The sequence below is a fragment of the Ranitomeya imitator genome, chromosome 3 (assembly GCF_032444005.1).
Source record: "Ranitomeya imitator isolate aRanImi1 chromosome 3, aRanImi1.pri, whole genome shotgun sequence".
Taxonomy (NCBI): Eukaryota; Metazoa; Chordata; class Amphibia; order Anura; family Dendrobatidae; genus Ranitomeya; species Ranitomeya imitator.
Window position 1 is genome coordinate 6,079,911 of NC_091284.1, and position 14,966 is coordinate 6,094,876.

General features: G+C 51.9%; 1 protein-coding gene across 1 annotated transcript; it reads left to right on the forward strand.

Annotated features, from left to right (window-relative positions):
• The first annotated feature begins 203 nt into the window (after positions 1–203).
• On the forward strand, positions 204–13,251 carry LOC138672442 (sodium/potassium-transporting ATPase subunit alpha-1). Its single transcript, XM_069760414.1, has 23 exons — positions 204–299; positions 6,961–7,074; positions 7,152–7,211; positions 7,289–7,492; positions 7,583–7,696; positions 7,773–7,907; positions 8,248–8,365; positions 8,446–8,714; positions 8,791–8,989; positions 9,272–9,381; positions 9,459–9,593; positions 10,261–10,453; positions 10,532–10,707; positions 10,787–10,923; positions 11,197–11,347; positions 11,427–11,595; positions 11,675–11,829; positions 11,898–12,021; positions 12,108–12,253; positions 12,332–12,462; positions 12,541–12,642; positions 12,715–12,806; positions 12,954–13,251. Exons 1-23 carry the CDS (start codon positions 288–290, stop codon positions 12,980–12,982), a joined length of 3,075 nt encoding a protein of 1,024 aa, XP_069616515.1. The 5' UTR covers positions 204–287; the 3' UTR covers positions 12,983–13,251.
• The last annotated feature ends 1,715 nt before the right edge of the window (positions 13,252–14,966 follow it).

The following is a 14,966-nucleotide window of genomic DNA, read 5'->3' on the forward strand; positions in this document are numbered from 1 at the left end:
ATATACCCCCTCCTGTACGCTATATACCCCCTCGCTGTGATTCTACCTCACGCCGTGTGTGTCGCTGTGTGACCTGTCACTTTCTCTCCCTCAGTGTCGCGCTCGCGCTGTGGGCGGGCAGAGTTCGCGCGCTCACTGTAGAGGTGGAGCTTGTCACTGTGGAGACGGTGACGTATGGTGACGTCGGTAAGGCGCTGGGTATAAGTTTCGGGGCAGCGCAGTCGCCGTTAGTCAGGCGGCGGTAGAGCGTGGTTCCGGGTGAGGAGGAGAATCTGGTCGCTGACAGTATGGGTTACGGGGTAAGAGCGCAGCGCGGGAGGTGCTCGGCCTGCGGTACCGGGGTTATGGGGGAGATAATGGTTGTAGCTTGTCAGGTTCAGCGGAAGGAGGGAAATGGTCCGGTCAGTGGCCTCTGGTTGCTGGGCAGGATGGGGTCGCTGGGTCTGAGCAAGACGATGGCGGCTGGGGTGCTGGGTCTGGGCAGGACGATGGCGGCTGGGGTCGCTGGGTCTGGGCAGGACGATGGCGGCTGGGGTCGCTGGGTCTGGGCAGGACGATGGCGGCTGGGGTCGCTGGGTCTGGGCAGGACGATGGCGGCTGGGGTCGCTGGGTCTGGGCAGGACGATGGCGGCTGGGGTCGCTGGGTCTGGGCAGGACGATGGCGGCTGGGGTCGCTGGGTCTGGGCAGGACGATGGCGGCTGAGTCTGGGAAGGATGATGGGGTCGGCAGGATGATTGTGGCTGGGGTTGCTGGGACTGGGCAGGATGATGGCGGCTGGAGTTGCTGGGTATGTTGATGGTGGCTGGGTCTGGGCAGGATGATGGTAGCTGGGGTGGCTGGGTCTGGGCAGGACTATGTTGGCTGGGTCTGGGTAGTACGATGGTGGCTGGGTCTGGGCAGGACGATGGCGGCTGGGGTTGCTGGGTCTGGGCAGGACGATGGTGGCTGGGTCTGGCCAGGACGATGGCGGTTACAGGGCTGTAGAGTCGGTAAGTCAAAGCACTGACTCCTCAATTTCTGACTCCGTGACCCAACAGCACTCAATGTGTTACATATCTAAGGAGTCTGAGTTGTTCCATTTTATACCAACTCCACGGCCTTTGGCAATAGGGGCAGCTGGATCTGGGCAGGTTGGTGGTGGTAGAAATGCTGGCTCTGTGGGTCTTGGCAGGGTAGCTGAGTGGGGGTGCTGGCTTCTTTCCTTGGGTATGGGTAGGATGTTGATCATGGGGGTGATTAGCGTTTGGTTTCTCTTGCCTTCACTTCTATTACTTGGGGTTGATGTCTGATGGTCTGTTACTGTTGGGTGCCCCTATGTGGTAATGTGGGTAGTGGTTGGGCTTTCTTCTGGTCTGCATCTTCCCGGCAGTGAGCTGTTGGGAGCGGTGTGTCCGGCGGCAGCACTTAGTCTGCATTGCAGAGGGGGGTGTTCTCTAGAGGCGTCGGTGATGCCAGGGATGGAGCGTGTGCCAGCAACTTCACTCCTTTCACTTGTAAATTAGTGTTGGCGCCTTGACTGCCCCTTGACACTGGCAGCTGCCAAGGCCGCGTGTCCCTGTGGAGTGCGATGTACTGCCTGCCTGGGGTGGGGAGGGCACACATACTGAAGCCCGTGTTATGGGAGGATCCTGTTCAGCACGGGTTAATGGTTGTACATCGGATTTACCTGCAGTCTATATATAGCCGGGGGATGGGATCATATGCTGGTGCGGTCCTTTCTGGTACTTTGGTTCTTCCTGGGTGCTGCACTGACCTTGTGGTGTCATTGCCATGTTATGTAGTGGAGGGCAGCCCCTGCAGAAGTTACTGTCCCCAGGGGATGTCTGTACCATGTAGTAAAGGCGTAACGTGGGTAACCAGTCGTGCCTCATTTACAGGGGAGCCCCTTATGGCTGCCTCTAGACCTTCTAGCCATACGTCCAGGATTTGGTATGCCCTCTGGCACTCCTGGTCCCCCTCGGGCACTCCATGGTGGCCTCATGCTCGTGATATTTGTAGCAAGCGCATACAGTTTTGGGTTAGGTCTCTATTGCTCCTTTCTGAAGTTTTGTATGTCTGGAGCCCAAACCTTGCCCAGGGATGGTGCATGTGGCCCCTGGCGTGATGCTTAGGTGGCATTCAGCCCGTGTATAAGTTGCTAGAATAGGTGACTGTCTGAGGTTGTGAAATGTTCCTGTAGGTGTGTACTGTTCCCAGGGTGTGATCCTGTGCCCTGAGGCCAAGCATGCTCTCCCTCTGACCTCGGTCTGCTGGGCTAGGTTACCATTATCCTGGGCTGGCCTTCCATTCCTGCAGACTAACAGAGTGGACGCCTGCAGTCATGAATAAGTAGTCCTGAAGGCATCAATCAGTTCCATTGATGGTTGGATGACTTTCCCAGATTCTTAAGTGTCTGTGATGCCCGCTAATGCGGCCTGCTGGTGGCAGCCATATTGGGATGCCCAGAGACTGATGGCTGTAAGGGGGTGCATTTACACTGCCCAATAATCGCTCCTGGGAACCTTTCTTCTGTGCTAATCGGACTGTAAACGGGCTTCAATGATCAAGTAAAATGCTTGTGCTGCGGAGTTGAAACAAAAAAACTCATCAGCCCTGTCCAGTGTAAAGAGTATGTTCTGCCGAGCACAGCGGTGGTCTTTCACTGACCAGCCTGTCTGCATATAACTTGTCACACCTGTACCCGCTTGCTTGCCCAGAGCAGCAGTGGCACATCCACCTGAGGCTTCTTTGGGCACAAGGCTTTGCTTTGTTTGGTGCCAGGGAACTGTTTGTTCTTGTGACGTTGGTGCAATGATCGGATTACAGAATGCCCAGGGCTCTAGTTGGTGCCGCCTCGCTTGGTGATGTGCAGGTACATGTTCTGGCTCTCATTACCCCGCTGGGAGGGTGCAGCCTGATGTGACTTGTCCGCCCCGAGGCTGGCACAGTCTTCACATTAGCCTTCGGGTGGCAGGTGAGGTGTGCTGTCTGCGCCATCCTGCCAGTGACCTTGGACAAGGTTATTGTAGGAGTCTGCCCCTCCAGGAATTGCTTGAGAGGAGGCGGCACAAAGCTACCATGTGTTGGGGAACTGGCATCAGGGCCCTCGCCTCCTGGGGTGAAGGGTTAGAGGACAGTCGCCCATAAGTGCTGGTATTAGACCAGGGGTGTCAAACTGCATTCCTCAAGGGCTGCAAACGGGTCATGTTTTCAGGATTTCCAGAGCATTGCACAGGTGATAATTTAATCACCTGCAGAGAATGATTCCAGCACCTTGTGCAATGCTAAGGAAATCTTAAGGACCTATAACTCTGCCCTTCACCTTGCCAAACAGACCTACTACACCACCCTGATCTCCTCACTATCCAACAACACCAAGAAACTTTTTAACACCTTTCACTCCCTCCTCAGGCCAAAAGTACAAGCCCCTATCAGACATCTGTGCTGATGACCTGGCTTCCCACTTTATAGAGACAATAGACAATATCCGTCAGGATATCCGCTCCCAGACACTAAGGGTACCATCTCACAGTGGCACTTTGGTCGCTACGACTGCACGATCCGTGACGTTCCAGCAATATCCTTACGATCTCGCTGTGTCTGACACGCTACTGCGATCAGGGACCCCGCTGAGAATCGTATGTCATAGCAGATAGTTTGAAACTTTTTCGTCGTCAAGTGTCCCGCTGTGGCGGCATGATCGCATCATGTAACAAAGGTGTGCACGATATTGTATACGATGTGCGCATAGTAACCAACAGCTTCTACATCGCAAACACGTCATGAAATTATCGCTCCAGCATCGTGCATTGCGAAGTGTGACCGCAGTCTACGACGCTGGAGCGATAATGGAGCGATGCTGGAGCGTCACGGATCGTGCCGTCGTAGCGACCAAAGTGCCACTGTGAGACGGTACCTTCAGTGCAATCACTCCCATCCCTCCCTGCATCTCCCCTGACTCACTCTCCACATTTGATCCCATCACAGAAGTCGTCGTCTCCAAGCTCCTCTTCTCGTCCAACTACATGCACCACCGACCCCATTGCCTCACACCTCCTCCAGTCTTTCCAGTCGTCACAACTCGCCTAACTACAATCTTTAATCTCTCCCTCTCCTCTGGCATTTTCCCCTCCTCCTTCAAACACTATCATTACTCCATTACTCAAAAAAACCTACCCTCGACCCATCCTGCACAAACCACTACAGGACGGTCTCCAATCTCCCCTTCATCTCAAAACTCTTGGAGCGCCTGTTCTACTCCCGCCTTACCTGTTACCTCTCCACTCACTCCCTCCTAGACCCTTCACAGTCCGGTTTCCGCCCCCTACATTCGACAAACTGCACTCATCAAGGTGACCAATGACCTTCTGACAGCAAAATGTAACGGTGACCACTCTCTGCTCATTCTCTTCGACCTTTCTACAGCTTTCGACACTGTTGACCACCCTCTCCTACTCTTTAGGCTCCAGTCACTTGGCATTAAGGACACTGCTCTCTACTGGTTCTCCTATCTTTCTGACCGCTCCTTCAGTGTTCTGTTCTCTGGCTCCACTTAATCTCCTCTTCCTCTCACGGTTGGGGTACCTCAGGGCTCAGTCCTTGGTCCCCTTCTCTTCTCCCTCTACACGGCCCCAATTGGACAGACAATCAGCAGATTTGGCTTTCAGTACCATCTTTATGCTGATGACACACAACTATATATGTCATCCCCTGACCTTACTCCCGCTACAGAACGCCACTGACTGTCCGCAGTCTCCAACATCATGTCCGCTCTCTATCTGAAACTCAACCTCTCCAAAACTGAACTTCTGCTGCTCCCGCTTTCTATTAACCTCCCTAAATCTGACATTTCCCTCTCTGTGGGTGGCACCATAATAACACCCCGGCGGCAGGCGCGCTGTCTGGTGTTATGTTTGACTCCGATCTCTCCTTCACCTCCCATATACAATCTCTTGCCCGCTCGTGCCACTTACACCTAAAGAACATCTCTAGAATCCGCCCTTTTCTCACCATGGAGACAACAAAAACCCTCACTGTCACCCTGATTCACTCCCGCCTGGACTACTGCAACGCTCTATTAATTGGCCTCCCCCTCACTCGACTTTCCCCTCTCCAGTCCATCCTTAATGCGGCAGCCAGGGTTGTCCATCTGGCTAATCGTTACTCGGATGCGTCCGCTCTTCACCAGTCATTACACTGGCTGCCCATTCATTACAGGATACAATTCAAAGTACTTGTTCCCACTCACAAAGCTCTCCACAGTGCGGCCCCCCTTACATCTCCTCCCTCATTTCTGTCTATCGGCCTAACCGACCGCTGCGCTCTGCAAATGACTTTCGGCTAACCTCTGCACTAATCCGTACCTCCCACTCCCGACTACAAGACTTCTCCCGTGCTGCGCCAATCCTCTGGAATGCTCTACCCCAAGATATTAGGACCATCCACAATTTGCATAGTTTTAGGCGCTCCCTCAAAACACATTTGTTCAGAGCGGCCTACCACGTTCCCTAATCAGTCATTTCATGTTTGTGTGTAGCCCATTCACTATCCCCATCTATCCCCCACCCCCTGAAGATGGCTGGACCATCATTGTAACTACATCATTGTAAATACACACCTGTACTTTGTATTTCCCAGACCTCATTGTAGATTGTAAGCTCTCATGAGCAGGGTCGTCTTATTTTGCTTTATTGTATTGTTAATGTTGTTACTTATGACTGTTGTTTGAAACTGTTAAACTGTAAAGCGCTGCGGAATATGTTGGCGCTATATAAAAGTTATCATTATCCCAGGTAAGTGCCCTGGTGACTGTACACTCAGCTGTAAAGACACTGGCACCGGGGCACTTACCTGGCAATGGGGGGAGCAGGGCTGGATGATGGGAGCCGCACCAGGGCACCCCTGTTATTGGGGTGCAGTTGGGAACAGGTGGACTCTTAAGTCCTTGTTGTCTTCTGAACAATGTATGAATCTCCAGACTGGTGACTTGTACAGGATGGGAGCTGACCACCATTACCACCATCTCTAGTCCCCAGGGGGTGTCCTGCTGGCAGGCATGGAAGGGTTACTGCTCTCAACAAGGATTGTTGGTTTCTGAGTCTCCAGTGTCTGCAGTGGAGTCCTGGTGGGAGCAGAGTCATGGAAACTGCTGCAGATCACAGAAACTACCCTCCCTGTACTCATGTGACTGCAGCGTGAGGAGGGGGTTAACCCTATCTGTGCTATGTGACTGCAGTGTGAGGAGGGGGTTAACCCAATCTGTGCCATGTGACTGCAGTGTGAGGAGGGGGTTAACCCGATCTGTGCCATGTGACTGCAGTGTGAGGAGGGGGTTAACCCGATCTGTGCCATGTGACTGCAGTGTGAGGAGGGGGTTAACCCGATCTGTGCCATGTGACTGCAGTGTGAGGAGGGGGTTAACCCGATCTGTGCCATGTGACTGCAGTGTGAGGAGGGGGTTAACCCGATCTGTGCCATGTGACTGCAGTGTGAGGAGGGGGTTAACCCGATCTGTGCCATGTGACTGCAGTGTGAGGGTTAAGTCTTTAGTGTTGGCATGCCGCGTGACTCAGGTCCGGCTTTGGTTTCTCAGTGTATTGGTCTCTATGGCTCATTGTTCTGATGGAGGAGGTGCTGTGCAGCATTAACCCCTTGTTAGCTTGTTAGAAGGTGGAAGTGACAGTATAATCTACACAGTGGAGGGTCCTGAGCAGCTGTCAGGGAGTTGCTATAGAAACCAGTGCCATTGCTGGCAGCAGCTGTAACAGGGCTGCTGGCTCCCGGGTCTTGTCACCTTGTTAATGGACACTGCCTGATGAGGTGTCACATAGCGGCATGGCTGGAGGGCTCTTATCTGTGGCCAGTGGTCCCTGGTGGCGGTAATTGCAGACGCTGGTACCTTCCACTGTGTGATGTGGATACTGCATTTACAGGCAGAAGATCAAGCTGACCGCTTCTTACTCTGCTGTGTCTTCCTGTAGGCCGGACGTGATAAGTATGAGCCTGCTGCCACTTCTGAACATGGCGGCAAGAAGAAGGGGAAGGGGAAAGGCAAAGACCGGGATATGGATGAGCTCAAGAAGGAAGTCACTATGGTAAGTGAGAACTCTGACTATCTGCCTCCTTACATGGGGCTGTAGATTATGTCCCTCACCATCTCTTCGCTTTACAGGAGGACCATAAGATGAGCTTGGATGAGCTTCACCGCAAATATGGCACTGATCTGACCCGGGTAAGATGGCAGCTGGCTGGGTGATGCTTGAATTGTCACCTCTGTGCGGTTGTATCACTGAAGTTCTTCTGTTACAGGGGCTTACAACAGCCCGAGCAGCCGAAATCTTGGCACGTGATGGTCCAAACGCCTTGACACCACCCCCCACCACTCCAGAATGGGTAAAGTTCTGCCGACAGCTGTTCGGAGGCTTCTCTATGCTGCTATGGATTGGCGCCATTCTCTGCTTCCTGGCATACGGCATTCAGGCCGCGACAGAGGAAGAACCACAGAATGATAATGTGAGCGGCACCGCCTTTTAAGGGTGGTCTCTGGGGTGACGTGTGATGCATGTGCACGCTGTGTAACCTGTTGTCGTCCACCCTCTGCAGCTCTACCTCGGTGTTGTCCTGTCAGCTGTCGTGATAATCACCGGCTGCTTTTCTTACTACCAAGAGGCGAAAAGCTCTAAGATCATGGAGTCCTTCAAGAACATGGTGCCCCAGGTGCGTCCTGTATACCATCGTCCGCCGAGCCTGTGTCTAGTAATGCACTGGTATCCTGATTTGTCTTCTATCTCAGCAAGCCCTGGTCATCCGCAACGGTGAGAAGCTGAGCATCAACGCGGAAGACGTCGTCCAAGGAGACTTGGTAGAAGTGAAGGGTGGTGACAGAATCCCGGCCGATCTCCGTATCATATCTGCCCATGGTTGTAAGGTGAGCAGCCTTCCTGTGTGCCACTACTGAAATGGGCATCTGAGGATGAAGATTTATTATGAGCCTGCCTATGTCAATTTTTCCTATGGGCCATTGTACTGTTTGTTTTTTTTGTCAGGACGTGAATAAGCAGTGACTGGTTTCAGATGAACCTCTTGTATAGGCATTCTACTTTCTGCTCTTTACATCAACTAGGCCTTTTTTTTTGGGGGGGGGGGGTGGAGGGGGTATACTTTTAGGTTGATCAAGACTGGGTTGTGCTCACTCTAAATTTTCTCCTACTTGTACAACATTTACCTTGCTCGTGTCAGCAGCTTCACTATCTTTCCAATTCCGATAGGTGGATAACTCCTCCCTGACTGGAGAATCTGAGCCACAGACCAGATCTCCTGACTTCACGAACGAGAACCCCCTGGAGACCCGAAACATCGCCTTCTTCTCCACCAACTGTGTGGAGGGTGAGTATCTGCCGGTAGCTGTCAGGTGCAATTTGAGATTTGCCAGGTCACATGTGACTCTTCCAATTCTCCCTCTACAGGAACCGCTCGTGGTATCGTCATCAACACCGGAGACCGCACAGTCATGGGACGTATCGCCACCCTGGCATCGGGTCTGGAGGGCGGCCGTACCCCCATCGCTGTTGAGATCGAGCACTTCATCCACATAATCACCGGCGTGGCTGTTTTCCTGGGTGTCTCCTTCTTCATCCTGTCACTCATCTTACAGTACACTTGGCTGGAGGCTGTCATCTTCCTCATTGGTATCATTGTCGCCAACGTGCCTGAGGGTCTCCTCGCTACAGTCACTGTGAGTAGTGAAAGGGAGGTGGACGCTGGTTGGATGGCTCAGCAGTTCCACTAAAGTCCTTTCTTGCCTTCTGTAGGTGTGCCTTACACTCACCGCTAAGAGAATGGCTCGAAAGAACTGCCTGGTAAAGAATCTGGAAGCCGTGGAAACCCTTGGATCTACCTCCACCATCTGCTCCGACAAGACCGGGACCCTCACACAGAATCGTATGACTGTGGCACACATGTGGTTTGATAACCAGATTCATGAAGCAGATACCACAGAGAATCAGAGCGGTAGGGATGTTTATAATGCATGGTGGAGTGCTCGACACTTTGGGCTTTTTTTGTAAGATGGTGCTGGCTGTGAAGGAGTGGGTTATAACTGTTAACAGATGGTGCTGTTCTGGGGTACAATGTAATACAAAGTGGGGTTGTCTTGGAGATTCTGCAATTTCCTAGGGGTTCCCTTTAAAAGTTGTGGTTTTGGGGACCCAATGTTGGTGGCTGTGCATTTCGGGGGATCTAAGGTGCCACTCTTAGTTTCTCATCCGCCTCATCTTCCCAACCACCCTGCAGGTGCCTCGTTTGATAAGAGCTCGCCCACATGGACCGCCCTGGCCCGTGTCGCTGGCCTGTGTAACCGTGCTGTGTTCCAGGCCGGGCAGGAGAACACTCCTATCCTGAAGGTGAGTCTGTGTCCCGGTCCATTGTTCTGGAAGGTACTCTTGATCTGCACCCTCCTCACTGTCCTCCTCTCCTGCAGCGGGATGTGGCTGGAGATGCCTCTGAATCCGCTCTGCTGAAGTGCATTGAGCTCTGTTGTGGATCTGTGAGGGACATGAGGGAGAAGAACCACAAAGTGGCCGAGATCCCCTTCAACTCCACCAACAAATACCAGGTGAGAAGTCAGTCACCCTTGAAATGATGGGTCTGTCCCGTCATCCATACAGGCTCCTTGCAGGCTTTAGTGATTTGCTCTGCCGTAGGCCCGAGTCTCCGATTTTTAGATGAATGCTGCTCTGCAGCCGAGTAGAGGGCAGGGAGGGAGCAGGAGGCGGATGTCAAATCTGCTTAAAATAAACCTGTAATCTTAAGTGTGAGCCGAGGCCCAACGTGCTGTGGGGCTGAGCTCCTCTGCAGCCGTCCTGTGCATTGACAGCCGTCCACTTGATCTGCTGACTTACCAGACTGGAGTACAGATGACTTCTGTCTGCTAATACAGGCAACTTGTGGCATGGACATGTTACACGGAGTGCTGTATAGGGCTGCGCTCCTTACAGAACAGTCTGAGGCCCAGTATAAGGCTATACGGGTGGTGGTGCATTCAAGTATGACAAGGCCCCCAGCCTGGGTGCGTCTTACACTTCACTGCAGGGGGGCCTAATCTCATTAACCCCTTCCTCCTGTGCTCCCAGTAAAAGCCGCTTGTGGTGGATTTACTTCTCTTTGGTTGAACATTCCTCAAGGCTTATCCTTCCTGGTACAAGCCAGTGATTTGTGCTCAGTGGCTGCACTGAACCCCACAGGCCTGCATTGCTTATCCTGCTACCGTTCTCTCTCCACAGCTGTCCATACACAAGAATGCCAACCCGTCCGAGTCCCGTTATCTGCTGGTCATGAAGGGCGCCCCCGAGAGGATCCTGGACCGCTGCTCCACTATTCTGCTGCAAGGAAAAGAGCAGCCACTGGATGAGGAAATGAAGGACGCCTTCCAGAACGCGTACCTGGAACTGGGAGGCCTGGGAGAACGAGTCCTGGGTGAGGCCCGTTCCTCCCTAGCCTCATATGCCATGTTGTCTGCCAGTAGTGGTCTCATTTCTTGCCATCACTCTACAGGTTTCTGCCACTTGGTTCTTGATGATGACCAGTTCCCTGATGGCTTCAATTTTGATACGGAAGACGTGAATTTCCCCACAGAGGGCATGTGCTTTGTTGGACTAATCTCCATGATAGATCCTCCCCGTGCTGCTGTGCCTGATGCCGTCGGCAAGTGCAGAAGTGCTGGCATCAAGGTGGGCAATGTCACTTGTGCTGATGTACTTGTACATGAATGAATCCTTTCTATGGATTTATTTTCCTTTTTTCTGTCAGGTTATCATGGTCACCGGTGACCATCCAATCACTGCCAAGGCCATTGCCAAGGGAGTGGGTATCATCTCTGAGGGTAACGAGACGGTGGAAGACATTGCAGCCAGACTGAACATCCCGGTGAACCAGGTGAACCCCAGGTACGTGTTGTGGGACACAAGTCATCTTGTGTAGTCCCTCATCCTCGCCTCTACTCCTTTTTCTCCTGCCTTGGTCATCAGCCTGCAATTCTCCTCCTACCTTGCCCACTTGTCTTCTACTCCTGTCTCGTCCGCTGCTTTTTGTCTTCTCTTGCCCCACCACTACTTTTTTTTTTTTTTTTTTTTTTTTCTTGCCTTGCTTGCTGGGTTTTTTTTTTTTTTTTTTTTTTTTTTATTAATAAACTGCTTATGTTCCTCTTCCATTTCCGACAGGGATGCCAAGGCCTGTGTAATCCACGGTTCAGACCTGAAGGACATGTCCCCTGAGCAGATCGATGACATCCTCCGATACCACACAGAAATTGTCTTTGCCAGAACCTCCCCTCAGCAGAAGCTGATCATTGTGGAGGGTTGTCAGCGGCAGGTACTTTTCATCCTCCTATTTCACACTGTTGTGGAGTGAGATGGCAAGAGCAGGACATCAGTGATCGTCTGTCTTGCAGGGCGCCATTGTGGCTGTGACTGGTGATGGTGTGAACGACTCCCCAGCTCTGAAGAAGGCGGACATTGGTATCGCTATGGGCATTGCCGGCTCTGACGTCTCTAAGCAGGCGGCTGACATGATCCTGCTAGACGATAACTTTGCTTCTATTGTGACTGGTGTGGAGGAAGGTGAGCGCCAGTCTCCTGGGAGGAAGCTTTACAGCATGTCGCCCTGCCGCTACTTCACCGTTCTCCCTTTTTCTTGCAGGACGTCTTATCTTTGATAACCTGAAGAAATCAATCGCCTACACCCTGACCAGTAATATCCCTGAGATCACACCGTTCCTCATCTTCATCATCGCCAACATCCCTCTGCCTCTGGGCACCGTCACCATCCTCTGTATAGATCTGGGCACTGACATGGTAGGAGCTCTCCGTGGGGGTGATGATGGGCACTGACTGTGAGTCTCTAATCGTGTTTTTCTGCTCAGGTTCCTGCCATCTCTCTGGCTTATGAACAAGCAGAAAGTGACATTATGAAACGTCAGCCTAGAAACCCCAAAACAGACAAGCTGGTGAATGAACGCCTTATCAGCATGGCGTACGGGCAGATCGGTGAGTAATTGCTTGTTACATGTCCAGGTGTTCCAGTGTTGCTGCTGGCCAGACTGTCGCGGTCACTCACTTCTCCTCCTCTTAAGGTATGATCCAGGCCCTCGGAGGTTTCTTCACCTACTTTGTGATCCTGGCGGAGAACGGCTTCCTGCCGTCGACGCTGCTCGGCATCAGAGTGAACTGGGATGACCGCTGGATGAACGATGTGGAGGACAGCTATGGGCAGCAGTGGGTGAGTGCTCACTCTATATGTAGGGTCTGTCTGGTGGTCTCTATGCTCCAGGATCTTCATCTTCTGTTCCACCAACAGACATACGAGCAGAGGAAGATTGTGGAGTTCACATGTCACACGTCGTTCTTCGTCAGTATCGTCATTGTGCAGTGGGCCGACTTGATCATCTGTAAGACCCGGAGGAACTCTGTGTTCCAACAGGGCATGAAGTGAGTCAGGGTCTGGGGTGGTCAGTGGTGGAGGACCACTGCCAGGCCATGGGATGTAACATGACTTCTACTCCATAGGAACAAGATCCTGATATTTGGGCTCTTTGAGGAGACTGCTCTGGCTGCCTTCTTGTCCTACTGCCCAGGCATGGATGTGGCGCTGCGCATGTACCCGCTGAAGTAAGTGATGTCCGGTGACTGGTGCTGCGCTCATGTTCTGTATGCAGCGTCTAATTGCCCCTCATCTTTCAGGCCGACGTGGTGGTTCTGTGCCTTCCCGTACTCGCTGCTAATCTTCATCTATGATGAAATCCGCAAGTTGATAATCAGACGCAATCCTGGAGGTGAGTCCATTGATTGGCAGAAAATTGCTGGCATTGTGGTGTTGCCCCGCTTTTCAGAACCTGTGGGTGGGACAATGTGGGGTCACCACTCTTTAGTACTTATTCCTTTTGGTTGTGCAATTGCTGACTTTTTTTTTTTTTTTCCAGGTTGGGTGGAGAAGGAAACCTATTATTAAGCGCGGTTTGTTCTAACATTTCACACATCGTCCCCTCTCCTTCGCCTGCCTGCACACCCTCGTTCCCTGCGTGCACCTGTCTGGCCTATTTCCCCTGAGCGAAGATGCATTATGGCGAGGGGCGCAGAGTCGCCTGTGTGCGTCCTGTTCGGAGTTCTCATTGTGCCTTCTATGGTTTAGTTTTTTTGTAAGGGAGCACGTCCACAGAGATGTTTTATATAATATATATATATCTGCATTTTTACAAATAAAGGTGGGTTTCAAAGGTTTCTGCCGTGTCCTGTGGTTATCCCTATGGCGGTATTGGAGGTATGTGCTGCACCCCTATGGTGATCTCGAAGGTCTCGGCCGCGTCCTCGTATAACTCCACAAATCCTAATCCTGTACGGAGCTTACCTCGTGTCTTACACCAATCTCATCCGGAGCTTCCAGCTTGATGACCTGATGTAGAATATCACTTGGCCCAGTAGTTATGGCTTCACGTGGCAGGCAGCAGAATCGCGAGTGCAGCTCTGTAGGTGACGTGGAGTACAGGAATGAATTGCAGACATAAGCGACAAACCCTAGATGACCCAAAGGCTTCTCCATATGATTACTGTAGATCTGGCTCCTGGGGAGCTGTAGACTGTAGTGTGGGGCCTCCGCTTGTGACTGATTGCAGCCGCTTATTAGTCCTCCAGTGAATGTGGACATAGAGCTTCTGTTCAGCGCCGACATCTTGTTTCCTGTGGGAGCCACATTGAGACGCAGTGAGAAGGAGCCTGTGTGCAGACTGCTGAAGGTAATGGATGACTGCTATATGGACAGTACAAGGTGGATGTTGTGTGTTTGGGCAGGGGGTGGTATGTGAAGGGACACTTCACACAGAGCTGTAGGATGGTCCAGCCATGTTCCTTGCCCTGATTATCTGTGGATACCACTTACGACTGTTGCGTTGGTTAACATGATGGTCTCTTTCCTGTACAGCAGGATGTCGGCAGCACGTCCTGTAGACCAGAGGTGTCAAACTGCATTCCTCGAGGGCTGCAAACAGGTCATGTTTTCAGGATTTCCTTGTACTGCACAGGTGATAATTTAATCACCAACTCATTATTTGTGTAGGTGATTAAATTATCACCTGTGCAGTAGAAGGAAATCCTGAAAACATGACCTGTTTGCAGCCCTCGAGGAATGCAGTTTGACACCCCTGCTGTAGACACTGCAATGTGCTGCTGAAAACAATTACTTAATTGCGGTGTAAACGAGAAACGAGTGTTCTGTGTGGTGTAAGAAAAGGAATCTACACAGCTGTTCAGCCATATTCGTTGTCATAGAAAACCTAATCAATAACCCCTCTCCAGGGAGGGGAAAATCGCGCCCCCCCCAATGGTCCTGTCACAGAATCTCTCGGAGACAGAGCTGGCAATCCAAGCCACCTGGAAGTACAGCCACATGTTAACATGGGGAAGTGAAGAAATTGTGTATGGCTAGGAAGTGACACAACTTACTAGAATCCACTTTAAAGCTGGGATTTCCTGTGGTGACCCACATGGCAGGATATTTATTGTGGGAATGGACCTGAAGCTCGGGGGGTTTTGTTTTACTAGAGGAGGAGCAGAAGGCTCCTCTCCAGGTTGAGGTTCTATTATTATTATTATTTATTGTTATAGCGCCATTTGTTCCATGGCGCTTTACATGTGAGGAGGGGTATACATAATGAAAACAAGTACAATAATCTTAAACAATACAAGTCATAACTGGTACAGGAGGAATGAGGACCCTGCCCGCGAAGGCTCACAATCTACAAGGGATGGGTGAGGATACAGGAGGAGAGAGGACCCTGCCCGCGAGGGCTCACAATCTACAAGGGATGGGTGAGAATACAGGAGGAGAGAGGACCCTGCCCGCGAGGGCTCACAATCTACAAGGGATGGGTGAGGATACAGGAGGAGAGAGGACCCTGCCCGCGAGGGCTCACAGTCTACAAGGGATGGGTGAGAATACA

Coding starts and splice junctions, on each gene's coding strand:
- LOC138672442 (XM_069760414.1), top strand. Junction 7,908..8,247: donor TATCTGCCCATGGTTGTAAG/GTGAGCAGCCTT, acceptor CAATTCCGATAG/GTGGATAACTCCTCCCTGAC. Junction 8,366..8,445: donor CTCCACCAACTGTGTGGAGG/GTGAGTATCTGC, acceptor CTCCCTCTACAG/GAACCGCTCGTGGTATCGTC.